Source organism: Natrix helvetica, assembly GCF_964273705.1.
Source record: "Natrix helvetica genome assembly, chromosome: 5".
NCBI lineage: Eukaryota > Metazoa > Chordata > Lepidosauria > Squamata > Natricidae > Natrix > Natrix helvetica.
Window position 1 is genome coordinate 96,773,829 of NC_138551.1, and position 22,466 is coordinate 96,796,294.

At 42.9% G+C, this 22,466-nt stretch overlaps 1 protein-coding gene across 13 annotated transcripts in view; it reads left to right on the forward strand.

Annotated features, from left to right (window-relative positions):
• SORBS1 (sorbin and SH3 domain containing 1) overlaps positions 1 to 22,466 on the forward strand; it is a 134,963-nt gene that overhangs the window by 104,880 nt on the left and 7,617 nt on the right. For 8 of the 13 annotated variants that reach the window (XM_081953752.1, XM_081953754.1, XM_081953744.1 and 5 more), the window contains exons 17-26: positions 1,927 to 1,992; positions 2,411 to 2,512; positions 4,942 to 4,991; positions 6,887 to 7,044; positions 11,228 to 11,316; positions 14,579 to 14,746; positions 16,762 to 16,808; positions 19,144 to 19,258; positions 19,380 to 19,505; positions 21,248 to 21,427. In XM_081953752.1, coding sequence (XP_081809878.1) covers positions 1,927 to 1,992; positions 2,411 to 2,512; positions 4,942 to 4,991; positions 6,887 to 7,044; positions 11,228 to 11,316; positions 14,579 to 14,746; positions 16,762 to 16,808; positions 19,144 to 19,258; positions 19,380 to 19,505; positions 21,248 to 21,427 — 1,101 coding nt within the window. The remainder of the gene's footprint in view (positions 1 to 1,926; positions 1,993 to 2,410; positions 2,513 to 4,941; positions 4,992 to 6,886; positions 7,045 to 11,227; positions 11,317 to 14,578; positions 14,747 to 16,761; positions 16,809 to 19,143; positions 19,259 to 19,379; positions 19,506 to 21,247; positions 21,428 to 22,466) is intronic. The other 5 variants (XM_081953753.1, XM_081953746.1, XM_081953749.1 and 2 more) reach the window with 4 other exon arrangements.

The following is a 22,466-nucleotide window of genomic DNA, read 5'->3' on the forward strand; positions in this document are numbered from 1 at the left end:
GGTGGCAATGGATGAGGTTTGGTAAAGCTTACTATGGAGAAAAGATTCAACTTTCAAATAAGAGAGAGACAATCCAAGATTTGATTATTCAGAGAATTTCAAAACCAATTCTATAAAATACTTCCACCAGAAATAACTGCTTCATCCTTAAATCTGTGCAATCCTTTATCTTCCCATTCATTTATATGTATGAATTTATCTAGATGTTTAAAAACTTAGAAGGAATAAGATATCTATCTCCAACTTTTCCAAATATCCATGGTAAATTATAGATATAGATTTGTAGTAGTAAATATTCATTTCTTGAAAAAAAAATCAGGCTTTTAGAGAATCCAGTGCTAAATTCACTGTGTAATAACTAGCCATTATTAGAATTTTTAATCATATTATTGTTTTAACTGAAAAGTAATAAAGTGATATTTTAAATTTGATATGATTTCATGATTGAGTATCTATCAATTAGGTTGGATACTTCTGATTGGAGTTTTTTTAAGCCATTGTTCAATGAATAATCGACATATTTGCAAGATTCGTTTCTTTGACCCAATTTGCAAGATTTCTGCAAGATATTTTTCAAAGGTCTTATGAGAGAGGAAGTTGGGAAAATACTTTTTGATATTTGATAAATTATCTTCATATTCAAGTATTGATATAGATAAACTCCTTCTGGCTGAGGATCAAACTAGAACAGAGGTGCCAAACTCAAGGCCCAGGATACTTAGATCTGGCCCCTGGGGCCGCCCTAGAAACAGCAAAGGACTGGCCCGTGGTGCTTCTGCCTGAAAAAATGGAGCTCAGCGGGGTGCTGTACACAGCCGTCCTGAGCTCCGTTTTTGCTCGTAAGAGGGTTGCAGGAGGGATGGCGGCCGAAAATGGAGCTCGGGAGCCCATTTTTGCTGGCAGAGTGCTAGGGCACCACAGTAGGGGTGGGTTCCTGCCCGCATTACTTCCGGTTCAGCGTGCAAATTTTTTTTGCGTGTGCGCATTTGCACCTTAAAAAGTTCTGTGCATGCGCACATTAGAAACAGGAAAAAAATAACATTTTTCCAATGAAGATTGTTCTGCGCATGTGCAGAGCAGAAAATCAAGATGGCGCTGCCGAGCATAGAACCAGTTTGGGCGCGTGTCTGGCCGAGTTACTACCTACTCGTCCGAACCGGTCCGAACCCACCTCTACACCACAGGTGCCCCTGACACGAGACACACCCTGGTCATCCCCCCCTCCCCGAGATCAAACGCAACCCTGATGCGTCCCTCAATGAAATTGAGTTTGACACCCCTGCACTACAACAAACTGAACTGAGGGCACTATGATCCCCTGTCCTGCCTGTTCTTCTGGGGGGTTATATAGAACTTGCCCTGTTTCTGTATAATTATATTTCTCCCCTTAAGCCTTCCAAATATTACACGTCAGAAACTTTTAACCCTAATGTGTCTGGGATCTTGAAAATAAGGTCATGGCATCTCATCCATCGCTGAATGAGATTCTTATTGAATCATGGAGGACAAATTATGTAAAATGCAGTAGGCAAACTATTGGTGAAGAATACGTAAGAATAGAACTATACTGTACATTGTAAAAACTATACATCGAATAAACATACTTGTTTGCTTTTCTTTGGGGGGAAAATTATCGTTTTGAAATCATCACCAAATTGTATTTGTTAAGCTACTGTTCCTATGAGGATCATAGAGATTAGTAATAGTTACAAATCTGTTGTGAAGCAGAACAAGGCTGCACAGTTTTCCTTGCTATACTGTGTTGTTCTAGAGCAGGTTTACTTTCTCTTTCTTTTCACTTTTTATTTCTGATGTTGACCCAGTTTCCCCCCAATATACTCTTTCTGCACTAGTTGAGTTTCCATATTCTCTGTGATGTCTTTCTTTATCTTCATTTCCTCATTTCCTCCTCTTGCTTTCCATCAGCCTCCAAAAAAGATATGGGATTATACTCCTGGAGATTGCTCTATCCTTACTAGAGAGGATAGAAAGGTAATTTGAATATATAATGTATGCAATATAGTTGTGTGTGTGTATATTAGAGCTTATCTTTCCCTCTGTAGCAATGTTTGAATTGGAGTGCTTTGAATTTAATTGACCCAACCTATATATATATAAATATAAAATATAAGTGATGGACTGCAACCCCAAAATATTGTAATCTTCGCTAGATCAGAGCATCTTTTATTTTTGTGATATGTAGTATTTTTTTCCTAGTATGAATGCATTTTAAATTTATTTTATAATAAAAATTAGGAGAAAATTGATCTTGAAAATCTCAGCAGTGAACCTTCTAAGCCGTATTTGAATATGTAGCAAGTATTCAAATGTTGTCCTATGTACGGCATAGTTTCTTATTAAATGTGTCAGATAATTCTTCAGCCTTTTCCTCCTTTTCCTTTTTAACCAGGTTGATCCAGGAAAAAACCACTGCCTCTATCATACTGAATTAGATGCAGATATAGACAAAATGGAGAAGCTTTATAAAGCCCCAGATCAAAAGCAACTGAAGGTATCTCACGCTGCTTGTTTTCTAAACTTTCTACTGGAGATGTTGCTGGATATCACCTGTTCTTATAAGCAACTAACTGATAACCCGGTGTAGCCCGGGTATGTATTTATCACAATCCTGTATTAGCGTGAGCTCCCTTGTGGAGTACTGCGAAGCTGTTACCTTGGCAACTCCACTGTGCTGTCCAGTAAAAGTCACTTTAAGGCACAACAGGCTGTATCTTAACAGAACTTGAATCCAAAATTCACACAATCACTATCAAAAGTACTGTGACTTGACACTATAGATATAATTCAGTCCTTTTCATTTCAGTGGCCCAGGCGTTCCGGAGTTATGCTGGAACACACACACACACACACACACACACACACACACCGAGAGGTGCTAGGGGTGTCTTACTCCTACAGTATTTGTTTGTTGGCTAACCATTCCCCAGTTATGGTAATCGGTATAACTAGTGGCATGTAATAGTCATCTTCAGATACAATCCTAAACTGTGTCAACCCCATACTGTGTATTCTCTTCTTTCCTGCCATTTTCTGTTTGGTGATGGAGATTGCTGTGAACCACCAGAGAACAGGACAACATGGCAGAGGAAGGCTAATAGCAGATAGAAGGCAAATTTAGGAGAACTGCAGAAGTTTTGAATTTAAGAATAAGGAAACCCAGTTCTCTATACGTACTGTACATACCATTTTATAATGCCTTGGTAAGGCCACACTTGGAATACAGCATCCAGTTTTGGTCGCCCCGATGTAAAAAAGATGTGGAGACTCTAGAAAGAGTGCAGAGAAGAGCAACAAAGATAATTAGGGGACTGGAGACTAAAACATATGAAGAACGGTTGCAGGAACTGGGTATGTTTGTGAATGCTCCAACACTGGACATTTTAAAGAAGATGTTGGATAACCATTTGTCTGAAGTGGTGTAGATTTTCCTACTTAGGCAGGGGGTTGGACTAGAAGACCTCCAAGGTTCCTTCCAACTTTGTTATTCTGTATTCTGTATGTATCATCAGATCCAGTCCAAGGAAACAATAAGGTTAAGGATCCCTACTTTGCTTTAACAGTGTCTGAATAGAAGACATTTTAAAAAAATTGCTAGAGGGATGACTGCTTCCTGACAATGTCTGTGAAATGGAAACCTTCCTGCCTCCAATCTGCAGTGCCTTCTTGCCTCTTCATTTGTTCTAATGAGGAAAACCTATAAAATCTGCAAGTTGACTGGCACTGCTGTCTGTTATGTCAGGTGTCAGGGTTCCAAATAGCATCCAAAAGTAAATCAGAGTCCAAGGCAAAGTATTGCTCAAAGTTCCAATTTATTAAGAGAGCCATGTTGGCACACCTGGGAAAACCCGAAACTGAAAGCTTCCAGGTTTTCCCCAGCTAGTTGAAAGTTCAAGATCTTTCCCCCACACCCACAAGTCCATCACATGGTCCAATCTTCCACTGCCACACTGGGAGTTCCACCCATCCAGTTCTGCTCAGGTGCAGAGGTGCAAAGACAAAGGATGACCTTGACTTTCTATAAAGAATTTTTTTATGGCTACATCACATCTCACTCCTACAATCCCCCCTCCCATTTTCCCACAGTAGAAAATGCATAGTAGAATAATAGAAAGTGTGGCAGGCCAAAGATCCAAAGGAAAAGATGGCTGCAGGCCTGACATCAGGAGGTTCCTAGCTCCACTTTGGCAGTTGGGACAATCTGTTGTCCATTGAAGGGAAATATCACAAATTTCTCACCACCTCCTGTTCTCCATTGAATCTTTCCATTTTCACATGAGACTAAGGGTTGATGGAAGGGCTGTAATGAGGAATAGGGCTTCTGTGTCCATTGTTTGAAGCTGAACTTCCTTTATTTTCTGAATGTAATATATGCCACAATGAATCACAGCCACTCAGAAACCCTTTGAATAGAAATCTGTTACTTGCTTATTCATTCATACATAATTTTTATGCTTGTAAGTGTCATATGACCATTCTGCTTATCCTTTAAAAGAGCGTCTTTTAAATGCATGTTCACTTTTTCCCCAGCCTTTCTCTAATCAGCATTTCAGAAGCTATTTTGTTTTTATATACTGCCTAGACAAATATAAAGAAATCATATTGCCGAGTTGTTTTTATTTCCAGCTTGTAGAAGTTCAATTTAGTTTTAAAACCTAAACTCTATATTTTGATTAAGTTTAAACATATTTGTTTTAAAAAAGTTAGCTTTATGTCTACAGTATGGAGTGTATGCATTTGATGAATTTTCTCTGATTTTCTCTGATCTGAAATCCAGATTATTAACTATTTCAGAATCCGGCATAAGACCTGATAATAATAATAATAAAAATCTGAGCTCTAGATAGAGGTTAATAATATTTTGTCTTCCGCTTTAGCTTAAAGTGTCCTTTAGTAACTACTTCTTTGTCTGGATTTTTGCAGAATGCAGCGAGCTCCCCACCGCTGGAAACTCTTTCAGAGCATTTGTCTCCGTAAGTTTTGAAACATTTCTTTGATGTTTCAGTTCATGTTTTGAGTGCTGGAAATACATCTCTAGGCCTTACAGGGTTATTAATGGCATGTCATGATAGGAATTGCATGTGTCCTTTCCTTAAATTTATGGGATGCAGTGGATATTGTTCATCCATGTGGCTTAAAGTTAATATGAACAAAAGGCCGTTGACGTGCTAATTGAAAAGTTTAGAATAAAAGATTTAGGGTTGATCAGGTGTTTTTTTTTTAAATCAATCCTTTGGACTCAGCTGAGCAACACAAAGCATACTGCTCAGATAAGCAATGCCTGTTTAGCCTTGAAAGAGACAAGGAGATGAGAAAGAAATTTAAGATTGACGTGCCTTAATTCTTTTGAATGTAAGCTCGGTGTTGTGGCCCGCCAGCTGTCAGCAGAGCTGGAAGCAGACTCTAACGATGGGAAGAACTTGGGCCTGATTTGCTTCCCAAGGCCTTTGTTTCTCTGAATCAGCATCCCTATGTCTGTTTTATGGCTGATCTAGCACTTTGTTTCCTTTGAAAAAGCATAGGGCCATGATGGCGAACCTATGGCATCTGCGGGCACATGAGCTGTCTCCCCTGCTCAGCTCCACTGTGCATGCGCGCGTGCTTCCCGCCGGTCAGCTGATTTTCGGGTCTCTGCTGCGCACGTGCGGGTGTGCATGCGGGAGATGTGCACGCATGCACAGGGGGGTCATCCACGCATGGGTGTGCCAGGGTGCAGCAAGCCTCCCCCTCACAGCCCATTTTTGGTCCCAGGAGGCTTCAGGGAGGCCTGCTAGGCCCAAAATAGGGTGCGGGGGTGGGAGAGTCAACTGTGCATGCACCGGGGTGTCTAGGGTTTGTCGCGCACACATTGCATTATGGGTGTGGGCATGCATGCGTGCGCGCTTTCGGCACACAACAACAAAAAGGTTAGCCATTACTGGCATAGGGGTTAATTACACTTGTCTGATAGAGTTCAGATGCTCAGTGGAAAGTGGCAAAGATAGAGATAGACAGATTGTTTGTATTGGTAAATCGAGAGCAGTAAATTCCAATAAAGGGAGAATTGTAGGAAGAGGGAGTCAACCTAAGTCAGAGAAATTTCCTGCCCCAAAATATACTTGAACTCATTGCAGGTTCTGACACCAGAAGATTAATATTAAATCTTATCAAAAAATAATTCAATCTAAAAAAAATAGTTAATTTTTTATTTTCATATTTTAAATGGCAAAAAGTGGGTATTCTAATATTTGAATTTAGTGAGGGTCTGGACTGGACTTTTTAAAAGCATTTCATTTGATGCCTTATTCCACTCATTTTTCTGTCTTGTGATGACCCAAATCATCTGCATCATAAAAGGCTTGCCATGGAGTGTATACTTTTGTGCAACTCCTGAAATTAATTGGAAGTATGAGATGCCTTGGGATGCGGTGGTTCACTGGCTAAGCCACTGAGCTTGTTGATCAAAAAGGCAGTTCAGCAGGTCGAATCCCTAGCGCCGCGTAACGGAGTGAGCGTCCATTACTTGTCCCAGCTTCTGCCAACCTAGCAGTTCGAAAGCACGTAAAAATGCAAGTAGAAAAATAGGGACCACCTTTGGTGGGAAGGTAACAGCGTTCTGTGTGCCTTCAGCGTTTAGTCATGCCAGCCACATGACCACAGAGACATCTTTGGATAGCGCTGGCTCTTCGGCTTTGAAACGGAGATGAGCACTGCCCCGCTAGAGTCGGGAACGACTAGCACATATGTGCGAGGCGAACCTTTGTCTTTAACTTATGAGGTGCCTTGAGCAGTTCTCTTGGGGTACCAGAATATTGACAGTGTCTGTCTAGGTATTTTGTTTAATAATTTGCTGTTGCTGAGAAAATATGTCTTCCCTCTTATATACCAGCTACCATCCTGTAAAAAAAGAGTTGGAAACAGAATTTGGACATTCCACTGGGCTGGGAAATGAAAGACTGATTTATAAAAGTGTTTTGGAAGGAGGAGATATCCCCTTTCAAGGGTTGAGTGGCTTGAAGCGTCCGTCCAGTTCAGCATCCACAAAAGGTAAAGGTGAACATTGTTGTGATCAAACTGTAAAGAGTAAATGCGTAGCACGGTATTGCACTTATACCAAGATTCCACATGTCATAATTCAAATAAAAGTTTGAATATTTTTGCATCTAACAGCAGCTTGCATAAAAGAAAGGGTGATGAGATCACAGATCTTTGGCTCATTGTCGTATGAACCCTTAATATTGTGATCATGATCACACTGTCATTAACTTAGAGCAGGGGTTGACAACCTTAAACACTCAAAGAGCCGCAAAGGTCCTAACTGGAAGCCGCCCCCCATTCAATTCTGGAGCCGACCAGAAGTCCGGTTTTCCCATCATAAAGTCTCCTCCTTGCACGGCATCCTTTTTCCTCTACCTGTTCCAACTGGAAGCTCTATCAGTTGTGGAACTCACTGGAAAACCCGCCCCTTGTCATAGAATCTCCTCCTGGAACGCCCTGCTCCCCCCCCCCCCAAACCGGAAGCTCCTCTCAAAATTGTGGTGCCGACTGGCGACAGGGAGCTGCAGAAAGGAAGGAAAGAGCCACATATGGTTCCCGAGCCGCAGGTTGCTGACCCCTGATTTAGAGTGTGTTGACTAAATCATTTCTCCTCCTTGGTTTGGTGTCACAGCATTAGTGAGACTTCTGTGATTGGAAATATAGCAATCAAAAATTCATTTTCTTCAGAAGGACCAGAAGCAATAGAAGTGGAAGATGAATTGCTTTCTGTGTCTTTTTTTAAATAGCCTCTGTTCAGAAATCCAAGTTTATGAGGTTAAACCTCCACATCCAGAATAATTCATCCAGAGTTTTGAAAGAACATTTTGATGCTTTGCCAAAACCATCAAACTTTGTAAAGTTTATCAAATATATTCCCAAGATTATATGAAGTGCTGGGTGACATTAGGAAAGCTAATGTTACCTCCATTTTGAAGAGGAGAAAGAAGAGAATTTGGGAACTACAGACTGGGGACCTTCTAGAGCAGATCCTAAAGTCTGTAAGTAGCTTGGAAACAATGTGAATATTACCAGATGTTGGTAATTGGTTTGTCAAAACAATGTTTGCCAAGCCAATTTTATTCAGTTTCAAATGAATGACTTCCATGATAAGTTTATGGGACAATTTGAGGCCTCGAGGGGTTTGCTTTAGCGCGAAGCATTTGACAACATTCCCATGCTATTACTTGTTAACCAGCTATTTCATTCTGTCTTGGAGGGCAAGACAATTACGTGGGTGAAGAGCTGGTGCAGGGTTCTTATTCTGAGTTCTCATTCATCTCTTCTCACCTAGTTCTAGAGAAGAAGCAAGTGAAATGTCAGAAAATTTGTCCCTGGCCTTCTGGGTTTTATAAGTGAGTTGGATGAGAAGCTGTCATGGATGTTCAGAAGATTATAGCTCACATAATTGTGTGAGATAGTTAATGTCTTAGAAATCAAAATTCAGAACGAAGATAAAATTCATTATTCTTTGACTGAAAATAACATGAAACACAAGGGATTTTTTTTATTGCAGGAACAAATAGTGTTTTTTTTTAAATTATACATGTATTCTATTGCCACCTATTTAATAGATTCTAAATGGCTTAGAGTTATATCAAATGTTTGTTGAAATATTACCCTGTTTCCCCCCAAATAAGACCCAGCCAGAAAATAAACCATAGCATGATTTTTCAGGATGCTCATAATATAAGCCCTACCTGAAAAATAAGACCCAGTTAAAATTGTGAACTGGATGAATGCATTTAGTACTCTTTCCCCCCGAAAATAAGACCTAACCAGAAAACAAGCCCCAATGCGTCTTTTGGAGCAAAAAATAATATAAGACCCAGTCTTATTTTCAGGGAAACATGGTAGTTGATTACCAATTAACTATTCATAAGGTCAGAATGCTCACAAAATTGGAGCAGTTTTAGTATACATTCCACTTCATGAAGTTTACAGAAAGAGATTTGCATCAGGTAGGAGGGAAATGTCTACACTGCTCACACCCCTTCTTCCAAATGCAAAGCTTTACTATTCCACCTATTTTGTGGTCATGTTTCACTAATGGGAAAGTAGAAAGCTGTGAAAACTTCTACAATTTATTAATTAATTGCGAGAAAAAGATTGTGCTGAAAGTGAGCCACAAATATCCCCAAAAGAGAAAGGACTTTACCAAGCAGTCACAAAATCACACATCAAGCCAATCAACATGGACTCCTGTTGGAAGAGATTTGATTTTTTTAGTGTGAGAGGAATTGCATCCCAGTTTGAGGATGACTGAAAGAAAGAAGGGAATCTAGCCTCACTGGAAGACTTTGGAATAGAGCTCCAAGCATACTTTCTCTTAACTTGCTGTATTTATGATATTAACCCTTCAATACTTGCAGATTTTTTAAACATAATTGGCACAAAAGGATATTGCCAATTTAGCTGTTACCTCATCCCAATCTTGTAACAATATTAAGGGTATAACAAGAGCAGGGGTTGGATTCAGCCGGTTCGGACCAGTTTGGGGGAACCGGATGCTAATTTTATAATTTACGCCAAGGACTGGCTGGCCCTGCCCACCCCTCCTCTCCCAGGAGTCTCTAGTTTTGGATGACACATAAATGCAGGGCCCGCACGGAGGCTCTGGGAGGACAAAAAATGGGCTTCTCTGAAGTTCTGGATGTTTGGAAATGGGCGTATTTCTGGCCTCTGGAGGGCCTCTGGAGTCCGGGAGAGGATTTTTTTGCCCTCCTGGAGGCTCAAGGAAAGCCTCCGGAGCTTGGGAAGGCCCACAGAGCAACCAGGCAGAGAGCTGGTTGCTAAAAAAATTTGATTCCCACCATTGAACAAGGGAGATGGCTAGGAAAAGAGTCTGCCAAAGGAAATACAAGCTTCCTCGAAATGTCTTGTGAATCCATCAGTGCAGTTTCCTCAGCTGTGCCCAAGAAATCCATCCTTGTCCAGACTAGCCCTCAGTCAAGCAGGAAGACATGGGCAAGCACTAAAGAAAAAAAAATCTCCACTCCCAAATGTCTCTTCTGTTCAGATAATTGTCATAAGATGAGCCACTTTCTGAATCTTGAAACTCAGCCAAATTGTTTTGGACGCTGCAAATGTGTTTGGTAATTTTCCTTTTGCTTCTTAACACAACTCCAACATGATCAAGAACCCCCTCCCCCTTCCAAAGAAACTCAGGACATACTCTGGGTGCTGTATTTGGATGTACTTTACCATTTCTACCTCTTTTTCCTTTCCTGTTTTTTTTTTTTAATCCCCCTCTACTGTGTTCGTTCTTTTCCTTGTATGTCCTGCCCTGCTTACATTTCAGGACTTGGCTCAGCTACTGAGAAATCATTTCTGCTATCCTTCTAATCAACATCAAAGCAGTTTGTCCCAAATGCCATCATTTAGAAGGTGATTTATTTATGGAAACCAGCTTAAAACTCTTGTAATTTGCATCATCCTCAAGGAACAACATTAATAAACCCAACGTCTAGGAACGGATTTTTCAATTCTTGTGAAGTATCTGTTTTATGTCCATCCATGCATCTATCTACCAGGGACGCGGTGGCTCAGTGGCTAAGACGCTGAACTTGTTGATCAGAAAGGTCGGCAGTTCGGCGGTTCGTATTTCTAGCGCCGCATAATGGAGTGAGCTCCCGTTACTTGTCCCAGCTTCTGCCAACCTAGCAGTTCGAAAGCACATAAAAAATGCAAGTAGAAAAATAGGAACCACCTTTGGTAGGAAGGGAACAGCGTTCCATGCACCTTCGGCATTTAGTCATGCCTGCCACATGACCACAGAGATGTCTTTGGACAGCGCTGGCTCTTCGGCTTTGAAACGGAGATGAGCACCGCCCCCTAGAGTCGGGAATGACTAGCACATATGTGCGAGGGGAACCCTTACCTTTACCTTATACATCTATCTGTATATATATATATGGGTGAGTGTATATGTGTCAGTATTATTGCATGCAGTTAAGCACCCTTCCTCAGCAACATTAAATGATAATTGCTGAATAGAAATTCTTTTTTTTTTATGAGTGTTTTGATGGGCTTAATCATTGTTCTTTAAATTTGTTCCCACAGTAGTTTGTTTGCTTTATTGTTTAGCAAAATAAGATACTGTTCTAAATTAATTGATCCACATAAAGGTTGTGTTTTTTTTTTCTCCTTGGTTCTTTTCATACATTTATTTTAATGACATTGTGTTGTTTTGAAGTAGATTCAGAATCACCGAGACATTTTGCAACACTCGATTATGTAGAGAGTCCTGAAGAAATGTACCAAAAGCGCAGCAGTGATAAAGAGGTAATTTTCCCGTTACGGATAATATTTTCACAAAATCAATATGGTGGATGAAAAGTGGAACAGTATTTGATCATAAGCAAAACTTCTGAGCTGACATTTATTAGTTGCCCTGGGAATTTAAGATTGGGATATATTTGTAAATAGATCAACAGCAGCAGCTGAAAAGGTTTGAGATTAAGCAGGAGGGCTAAAGAACAGAGTGCTAGAGAAAACCACTGATTTTGCATCAAAAGGTTTGGCTATCATTGACAACCAAGGCAAAATTGAGTACAATATTGTTCACTTGGAAGTAAGCGTACAGAGATCAGCCTCAAAGTAAGGCATTCAGAACAGAGTGAGTCTTAACTAGTCCAGCAAAGGTTTGGAATGGTTTATCATTGGTCTCCTTCCCAGGTTGGTTGCCATGCTCGCCAATTGTACAAGTCCTCCCCTTTTTCTGATGCTTTATGTAAGAAAGCTAGAATTGCATGAGGGATGGCCTCGGGTGGGCTTCAAAAGTTTTAGTGAGGGGTTCTCTGCCTGGTTGCTGGGTGGGGGTGGCCATGGTGAGCGTGGCCTAGTCAGCCTCCTGCACCACGGCGGCGGGGGGGGGGGGGTTGCCTTCTCCGAGCTCCGGAGGCTTTCCTTGAGCCTCTGGGAAGCTGAAAACTGCTTCCCCCGGGCTTCGGACGCCCTCTGGACGCCAGTAACGGGCTCGTTTCCGGCCTTCCAGAACTTCTGGGAGGCCTGTTTTTTTCCCTCCCCGAGCTTCTGCATTGCCCCTGCACTTACCTCACATCCAAAACGGGCTGCGTGGAGACTCCTGGGAGAGGCATGGTGGGAGGGGCCAGCCAGGGGTTAGATTTGGAGGTTCTCCAAACTGCCCATAACGTTAGCTACGGGTTCTCCCGAACCCGGGTGAAGCTGTAGCAGCCCAACCCTGATATTCAGAGGAGCAACTTAATGGGGATGTTTTCCCTTCCCTCCAGAGTTTCAAGCAACAAAGAACAGGAAGATTTCCCCATCACTCATTGTGGAGTGATGGGACACTCATTGCTTGACACAGTTAGGGAATGGAGCAAAGCAAAAATGGTTAAGATGCATTGATCACAGAATTATAGTTGTCTGAGGACGGGGAACAACAGGAATGTCTAAAGTAAAATTGCATTTGTTCATACTTTTACCTTTAGAAATTGGTATTTTGTGCTTTCATCCTGTCACTAGCTTGTTAAAAGATGGCAAGCAAATCCTGTTTATCATTATGTGATTGATTAATAGATTGATTGACTTAAAGCAAATTTGTGCTCAATCTAATCTTTTGGGGAAACAACAAGCACAAAAATAGTTATTACAAAAGGAGAATTGTGAAAGCTTCTTGAATGTCTCCTGAACTTGAGAAGGAAATTTTTTAGCATGTTAATCTGATTCTGTTTTCATGCTTTTAATCTTAGAGAATGCCATTAAAAAAAATAAAACTCTCCCCCCCTCCCTTGAATATGTGATGCTGAATTCCAAGAAGACAATCTTGGAATTCAGTCTTTGATTTGATTATCCTGTGATGGTGCCCATGAGTAGCATTTGTGCCCCTTGATATCCAGAAGGCTCCCTGAGCCTTCAAATGTAAGTTGTTTTTTTTTACAAAAAAAAGTGGCATAGGAAGTTTATGTGCTACTTACAAAGCAAAACATCAGCCTTCAGCATCATCTTGAGTCGAAGGAACACGGTGGGATTCTACAGAATTCCCCTGCGAAGGTAGCTCTCTTTCTGATAAGCGGATATTTATATCTATACCTATCATTTTTGTATCTAGGGTAAGTCTGCACTCACTTTTTGCTCTGAAGTTTTCGAATGTGTTTCCAGTCTAAAAACAACAATTAACTTTAAATTATGCAGTTAGGGTAGACCAGGGGTGTCAAAGGCAAGGCCCGGGGGCCGGATTCGCCCTGCAGGGTACTTTGATTTGGCCTACGGAAACAGCGAAGGACGGGCCTGCAGTGCTTCTGCCAGCAAAAACAGGCTTCCGAGCTCCGTTTTCATTGGCAGAAGGTTGCAGGAAGCCTTGGCAGCCGAAAATAGAGCTTGGGAATCTTGGCAATAGAGCTTGGCAGAGCGCTTGGGCTGCCGCAGGCTCCCCCGACAGGAGTGACGGCCACGCCCACCCTGGTCACACCCACCCCAGCCCTCTGAGATCAAATACAACCCTGATGCGGCCCTCAATGAAATCTACTTTAACACCCCTGCTACAGACCATGATTACTACACAGCATTGTTTGGGAGAGTGTTGCAGTAACATAATAGTAATCTCATTATTGCAGTGGCAATAATACTGGGGATTTCCTTCTGCGAACAACCATCCAGATGTTTGAAGGCTGCAGCTCCTCTTCACAGGGATTTTGTTCTAATTTGATTTCTTTGTGGTTGAGAAACTGAAGGGAAGACGACTGCTTGGCAGTGGAAATGAAATCCTTGCCACGGAAGCTGGTACCCAGCTTTCCTCTTGCCAGTTTATTGCCCTCTTGAACTTCCTCAGTGGACTGTATTTTGAGAGCTTGATTTAAAAAACTGATATTTCTATAAACTTCTTGTTGTGGGCAGGGCTATTTTGGCTATGTAAGCAGTAAATCTTCAGTGCGACTGTCATGAAAGAGAAAGAAGGAGGGAGGGAGGATAATGGAAATGGCTGGTGAACCAGACCAGTGATTCAAACTTTTTTACTATTGATTCTGTGGACATGGCTTGGTGGGTGTGGCGTGGCTTGGTGGGCATGGCTTGGTGGGCATGGCAGGGGAAGGATACTGCAAAATCCCCATTCCCTCTCCACTCCTGGGGGAAGGATACTGCAACATCCCTTCCCCCACCCCACTAATCTGCTTTCCAGCTCCGTTCACCTGCTCAGGGCAACAAAAGAAGACCCAGCCGATCAGCGGGGACTCTGGAGGCAAAGAATAGATGGGGGCAGGGCCAGCCAGAGGTGGTATCTGCCAGTTCTCTGAACTACTCAAAATTTCCGCTACCGGTTCTCCAGAACCGGTCAGAACCTGCTGAATACCACCTCTGCACCAGACCCATCTTCTACAAACATCCCAACTATTTTTCTTTTGATTATTTCAATCTAGTTTAATATATAGAATGTAATAATAGTTTCACTGAGCTTACTTTGGGGCTGTAGCGGAGAGATTGTATACTCTTTATTTTGCTTTCTGATTCATTTATTTTTTTGGGCCGATATTAAATTGCTGTAAATTGGATGATTTACTGCCCATTTTATGCAATTTTATGGCAGAAACTTTTAGAGGACCAGAGACGGCTTAAACGTGAGCAAGAAGAGGCTGATATTGCAGCCAGAAGGCACACGGGGGTCGTTCCTACGCACCATCAGTTTATCACTAATGAGCGCTTTGGGGACCTTCTAATTAGAGACGATACAATCAAAAGGAAATCTGGGGCAGAGGTCTGTTGTGGTTGCCTCACTCTGCTGCTTGACCCAATTCATAGTTGCTTCTCATAGCATTCTGCTTTTTTGGCCAACGTTTAGCTGTCCCAAGTGTTGATTTTATTTTCACTTAGAACCTGCTTCGACCATGTTCTACATAATCCTGCAGAAAACCTGCACCTTTTAATGCATGTCTGCTAAGAAAGGAATACCTGGGCCCAACTGTGATGCATGCCTCTTTTAAAACAGCAGTTATTTTTATGGCAAATCTGCAAACATTTGCTTCATCTTTTGCACTGTATAGAATGCTTCCTTCTCTCTCTATCTGTGCCATCCGCTTAGACGTCTAATTGTCTTGTGGCGCCTGAACATGCAGTTTGGTTATGCATTGTGCACTCCCTAACATCGGTTCTTTCTGTAGTTTCTGTTGTTAAGAATCTTGAGGGTCAGGCAAAATTAACGCTCTTGTGGTAAAAAAAGGCAAAAGAAAGAACTGGCTCTGCAAAGAGTCCTACGTTAAGAGATGAAGACAGTGATGGTGAACCTTTTCGGCACTGAGTGCCTACACCAGAATGCATGCGCCAGAGCACTGGAAACCCCAAAACCAGCTGGCCAGTGCGCATGCCAGGTTTTTTTACCGGTTTTGGGACCATTTTCAGGGTGTTTTTAGGCCAAAAATGGGCTGAAAATGGCCCCACAAATGGCCTGAAAGCAGCCCAAAAAACAGCCTGAAAACAGCCCGAGAAACAGTCCAGAAAACAGCCTGAACAATTGTCTTTTTGGACCGTTTGTCAGGCTGTTTTCAGGCCATTTTCTGGTGCTCCAGTGCCTGCAAAGACCATCGGGCCGGCGCGCATGTGCGCACCGGAAAGCAGAAGAGCAGCTGGCAATGGCACACAGCTCACAAAGAGGGCTTTGTGTGTCACCTCTGGCATGTGTGCCATAGGTTCACCATCACGGAATTAAGAGATCAACTTGCCTTCACTGGAAGTGAGGGTGACAAGACAGCCATTCTTTACATAAAAATGTATTTATCTTTCCCGGGGGGGGGGGGGGGGATCCCTGTCTTTATTTCTTCCTGCCACTCATTCCAAGTGATCAGGAATAAATGATCATTCCTTAAGTTCTGCAGAAATTATCAGGAGGCTTCCACTGCACTCATAGAGTGTTGTGTGTTGCCTGGCTTCTCTGGGTCTACCAAGCTACGCGCTACACATCCCAGAAGGCCATTTGATTCTATGGATCATGTTTGCACCTCAGACCGTTGCTTTCTGGAGTAGGATGGTCAGAGTTCAGTTGATCACTGCCTCTCCATTTAGGAGAGTTTAACCATTCACTCAGGAACGCGGTGGCTCAGTGGCTAAGATGCTGAGCTTGTCGATCAGAAAAGTCGGCAGTTCAGCGGTTCGAATCCCTAGTGCCCCGTAACCGAGTGAGCTCCTGTTATTCGTCCCAGCTTCTGCCAACCTAGCAATTCGAAAGCACATTAAAAAATGCAAGTAGAAAAATAGGAACCACCTTTGGTGGGAAGGTAACAGCATTCATGTGCCTTCAGCATTGAGTCATACCACCCACATGACCATGGAGACGTCTTTGGACAGCTCTGGCTCTTCAGCTTAGAAACAGAGATGAGCACCGCCCCTTAGAGCTGGAAACAACTAGCACACATGTGCAGGGGAACCTTTACCTTAACCATTCACTCAAACACATCTAATTTTCTCTCTACTTTTGATAAAGGCTACAAATTCTTCAGTTGTGGTATTCATTTTGATTCTGCTAATTTTTGCAAACTTGCTGGAAAGACTGAGTTCAAGCTCCCTTGAGAAGTCTAGCTCCCTTATTTTAGTAGTAACCCTACTAGGTCTTGTAGGAAGGTTTAACCACTCTTAGTTGCTCAAGAATTGGGACTAGATTCACCACACATTTCAGAAAGGAAACTCTTGACAGTGTGCTCGTAATGCTGTGTATACCCTTTCAAACGATGTTCTGAAGATTTGGCAATTTTTTAAAATTGTGCTGTTTTCAACCACTAGATGAGAGCTGCCAGAGTGAAGTTTGACTTCAAAGCCCAGACATTAAAGTGAGTATTGGTTATTCTCAGCTATTCTGACCAAGGGAATGCATGCAACTGTTCATTGCTCCAGCATTACTCCTCCACTGAATGGCGCAGTAGCTTCTTTGTCCTCTTTAATGCAGTGACGTGCGGTGAGGTTTATGGCTGGTGAGGCTGGTGACGTCATCAGGAAGGCGGGGAATGGGACCACGTGTGCTGGAGGCTGAGGCTGCCTCAGCCTCCAGCACACGTGATCCCATTCCCGCCTTCCTGAGCACGCTCCGCCGGCTCGCGCTCCGCGGTCCCCAACAACAGCTGCTTTTCAGTGCTTTTCTGTGCGTCTGGCGTTTAGGACATCCGGCTATCTACCTAAACGCCAGACGTACAGAAAAGCACTGAAAAGCACTTCGCCTCCAAGCCACTTCGTCTTGATGACGTCGCCGCAGCTGCTGGGTGCAGCCGGATGGAGGTAGCCATAGTGGCGCCGAGGGGTCCGGGCGGACGAAAGAGCAAGTGAGCGAGCGATGGAGGATCAGGCAGCCTGATCCTCGGTCGCTCGTCCGCTGGACTGCCTCGGCGCCACTCTGGCTACCTCTGTCCGTCCACGCCCGGCAGCTGCGGCGACATCATCAAGATGAAGTCCAGCGGAGGCAGAAATGTTGTCGGTGCTCCCGGACTTCGTCTTGATGATGAAGCCACGAAAGTGACTGGGGAACGACGAAAACCTTCCTGCCTCTGCTGTACTTCGTGCGCTCCTCGCGACTGCAATATATGTCCAGAAGCGGCTTTTGTGGCTAATGGGGTTTGGGCTTCCAGCCCAACAGCACCTGCCACTTCTGGACATCTATTGGAGTCGCGAGGAGCGCGCAAAGTACAGCGGAGGCAGGAAGGTTATTGGCGCTTCCGAGAACCCTCCTGCCTCCACCGGTTGCCCAGCTGGCACCGCCCCGCACGCGCACCTCCTCCTCCTCCCTCCTCTTCACTCCCCAAAGGCTCTTCTCCTTACCGTGGCTTAGCGGGAGCCGTGTAAAAGGGATGGGAGGAAATATATATTATTATTATATATTATTATTTCATGATGAGAGGTGAGGCTCTGCCTCCCCTGCCTCCCCTGCCTCCCCTGACCGCACATCCCTGCTTTAATGTCCTATCATCACCTGCCACCTTTATACAGCTTCCAGCCTTTCCATCATGTAATGCCATCTTCAAGCTGGTTTGTTCCATTTGCCATCTCCATCACCACCTCCTTCTTTCTCTTAAAACCTTCTCCAGATGCAATTTCAGTTCCACTTCTAATACCTCCAGTTTCAAATCCATTAATTTCATGAACTACTTTCGCTTCTCCTCTGACCAATTATCCCTCTCTTCGCCATCCCAGGATCTCCCAGTCTTTAAATACTGCCCAATGTAATCTGTTCTTTAGAGTTTGGGGACAGATATTTATGTTTGTTTCTCCAGTTATATGAGGGAAGCGGTGGCTCAGTGGCTAAGACGCTGAACTTGTTGATCAGAAGGTCGGCAGTTCAGCGGTTCGAATCCCTAGCGCCACGTAACGGAGTGAGCTCCCGTTACTTGTCCTAGCTTCTGTCAACCTAGTAGTTCAAAAGCACATAAAAAATGCAAGTAGAAAAATAGGGAACATTTTGGTGGGAAGGTAACGGTGTTCTGTGCACCCTCGGCGTTTAGTCATGCTGGCCACATGACCACGGAGACGTCTTCAGACAGTGCTGGCTCTTTAGCTTTGAAACGGAGATGAGCACTGTCCCCTAGAATCAGGAGCGAGTAGCACATACTATATTTTGCGGAGTATAAGACACACTGGAGTACAACACACAGCAAGGTTTTGAAGAGGAAAAATTTTTTTAAAAAGTTTTTGCACTCTGGAAACCTCCCAAAATTGGCCCATTTGTGAAAACGGGCCCGTTTTTTTTTTTAAAAAGGGCATGAAGAGCACTTGGGGGGGGCGGGGGGGGGGAGAACCGAGCCAAAAAACCAGGCTTATAGAGTGCTGCTGGGAGCTGGGGGGGCAAAAAACGGGCCATTTTTGCTCATTTCTGCCCTCTCCAACCCCCAGGAGCTCTCTGAAAGCCTTCTAAAACTATGCACGACTATTTTGGTGAAGGGGGCAGAGTTTTGGGGGCAAAAAATGCTGTATTCAGTGTATAAGACGCACCTAGATTTTCAGCCTTTTTTTTGAGGGAAAAAGGTGCGTCTTATACTCCGAAAAATACACTGTGTGCGAGGGGAACCTTTACCTTTACCTCCAGTTATGTTCTCCACTTATTAATATTTGTATTGGAAATGTGATATTAACGAGATCTTATTAAAATAATTCACACATGAATTAATATGTCATCCACAGGGAACTCCCATTACAGAAAGGCGATATTGTTTACATTTATAAGCCGATTGATCAGAACTGGTATGAAGGCGAACACCATGGCCGAGTGGGCATCTTTCCGCAATCTTACATAGAGGTACTATTTTGTTTATTAAGCTACCCAAGGGGTCAGGACTGGTCAAGGCTGACACAAGATCGAAACCACCTGTCTTCTTTAAGATTTTTACGTATTCCTTTTGCTTTTTTTTTTTTTTTAGTTACTTAACCCAACAGAAAAAATCCAAACTAAAAAAACGTCATCCTTGCAAATCTTGGAATATGGAAATGCAATTGCCAAATTCAGTTTCAGTGGAGATACTGCTGTGGAAATGTCCTTCAGGAAGGTAGAGTTATAGCAGTTATTGTAAACCATTTTGAAGTATTTCTTTCTCTCATTGTCTCTTTTACTTGTTCATCTTCCATTTAATACTTAACAAATAGCTATATATTTTCTTGATTAATTTTTCATCTGTCTCTGTTAATATCTGATCTAATTCTTTACTTAAACCATACATTTTAACATCCTTCTCATATCTAGATTGTATCTGCACATATGACCACCATGTTATCTCAGTCCCTTTCTCATGCAATCTACTGACGTAGCAAGAACACTTAGACTTATATACTGCTTCATAGTGCTTCTACAGCATATTTACAGAGTCAGCCTATTTGCCCCCAACAATCTGGGTCCTCATTTTACCCACCTCAGAGGGATGGAAAGCTGAGTCAATCTTGAGCCGGTGAGATTTGAACTGCTGAACTGCAGCTAGCAGTCAGCTGAAGTAGCCTGCAGTACTGTACTCTAACCTCTGCGCCACCTCGGCTCTTAACATTATTTCTTTCTCATGCAATCTACTGACAGTTCAATTGAATTGCAAAGCATAGCAAATTGATGTTCTAAGCAGCAGATTGGAAATTTTAAAAAGTTAAAAAAGATACTATGTACAGGGTTTTCTAAAAACGGAAGGTTTGAGGTTTGTTGTCACATAATGTGAACTTTGTCCAATGCAACAAGCGTATTTGTTTACACTTCTACAGCTTTCGTTTTGAATTAAATGACAAAATAATATGCAATTATTTTTGATACTAGAGATATCAGGCAAGAAACTGAATGCCAATTATATGTATTTATTATACAGTATATGTAATAATTAGTCTGAATTATTTTGGTGAAATGGAAAATATATGCATGTCTATCATTTCTTATTTTTAAAAAATCATTGTATTTTTGTGAGCTATACTTTATACTGGAGTCTCTGAATATTTTAATTTTAGATCAAAAAGTAAAGCCATTGTTTTAGGCACTGTTAATGCAAACCAGGTAATTTAAAAGCATTTAATAGAAAGGAGATAGGAATGCGGTGGCTCAGTGGCTAAGACATTGAGCTTGTCGATCAGAAAGTTTGGCAGTTCGGTGGTTCGAATCCCTAGCGCCGCGTAACGGAGTGAGCTCCCATTACTTGTTCCAGCTTCTGCCAATCTAGCAGTTCGAAAGCACGTAAAAATGCAAGTAGAAAAATAGGGACCACCTTTGGTGAGATGGTAACAGCGTTCCATGCGCCTTTGCCATATAGTCATGACGGCCACATGACTATGGAGACGTCTTTGGACAACGCTGGCTCTTTGGCTTTGAAACGGAGATGAGCACCGCCCCCTAGAGTCAGGAACGACTAGCACATAGTTGCGAGGAGAACCTTTACCTTAATAGAAAGGAGACATCAAATCCATCTTAGCAGAGGAATGCTGTTCAGGCAAACCCAGAGCATCCACTGAGTACAGCCTTTATATGTAAGTAGCAGGAGTGAAATCCTCCTGGTTCGGCCTGGTTCGGGTGAACCAGTAGAGACAATTGTCGTTGGTTCTGCGAATCGGTAGTAAAAAAACAGCTTCTGAGGATCAGGCGGCTCAGCTTTAAAAAGCTTTAAAAAAAGCTGAAAGAGAAAAAAAGTTGCCCACGCCCAGTTACATGACCCCCCAAGCCACGCCCACAGAACTGGTGGGGGGTGGGGGGCAATTAGATTTCACCACTGGTAAGTAGCATAAGCCAGTCCTGAACTTAAACTCATGTTTCTTGTTTTGTCTACAGGGAGAAAGAATCACACTGATTCGACAAGTGGATGAGAACTGGTATGAAGGGAAAATCCTTGGCACCAGTCGCCAGGGCATCTTCCCTGGCTCTTATGTGGACATACTTAAGCACCCAGTGCTGAAAGACTCATCAGGCTATGCCTACCAGCCACCAAATTGCAGCATGGCTTTTCCACAGGTAACCGGTTTGCGCTGCTGTTCTTTGCAGAGCGCCCAATAGGCTTTGTTAGTCTATTTCCTAGGGCAGGATCCCGCATACGGCCCTCCTGAGCTCTGTTTTCACTGGCAGAGTGCTCGGACCTCCACAGGTGCCCCCAACACAAGTGATTTTGTGCTGGCCACGCCCACCCTGGCCCACTGAAGTCAAACACAACCCTGATCGGCCCTCAATGAAATTGAGTTTGACACACCTGCCTTAGATAATATTTCTAATATTTTAAGCGATTATGGAGAACCAAGAGATGGAAACAGAATAATTACAATTCAGAGAATGAGTATAGGACTCTGTCTCTTCTCCCTCCCTCCCTCCCTCCCTCCCTCCCTCCCTCCCTCTCTCTCTCTCTCTCTCTCACACACACACGTCTGTGCTGTAGCTTGTTTGACAAGATTAGTAGCAGCAGTTTGGCTGGTTAGCAAAATAATTTTATTTCTTTATTTACATACATTTATATCGTCCATATTATCTGTTCTGATCTAGCCTTCCTGATAAAGCATAAACCACATGCTTGGTCCAAAAACCCCTCTTTTTATTTAAATGGCTGTGAATTATGTTCATTCACAGCCCATAATGAGTCACAAATGGTTTGTGAAGAGTCCGACAGAAGTCTGCCACAGTCTTTCAGAGTAAGGCTGATAAGCACCACCTTTATCTCCCTTGACACGCTGCCAAATACCTAATTGCCAATTAGTTTTGCAAGGCCACATGGAGCACAGAATCAAACAGAGTTTCTCAGAGTTTGAAGCAACCAGAACGAACAAAATTGTTCCCTGCAAAGGCTCACGTCAGTTTGGTCCTCTTTTATGTCTTATGGGAGAGGCCAATCATCTCCAAGCCTTACTCCTGAGTCGCCCCTTTTATCTTAACTGTTCTTGCCTTCTGGCAGCTCTGCGCATGCGTGCACTGTGAAAAGGCGCCCCCTGTTCTTTTGCCTCACTGATGTCAGACACCGGAGGCTCCAGAGGCAGCACATGCCCTGGCCCCCTCTCTGCCTCTGATG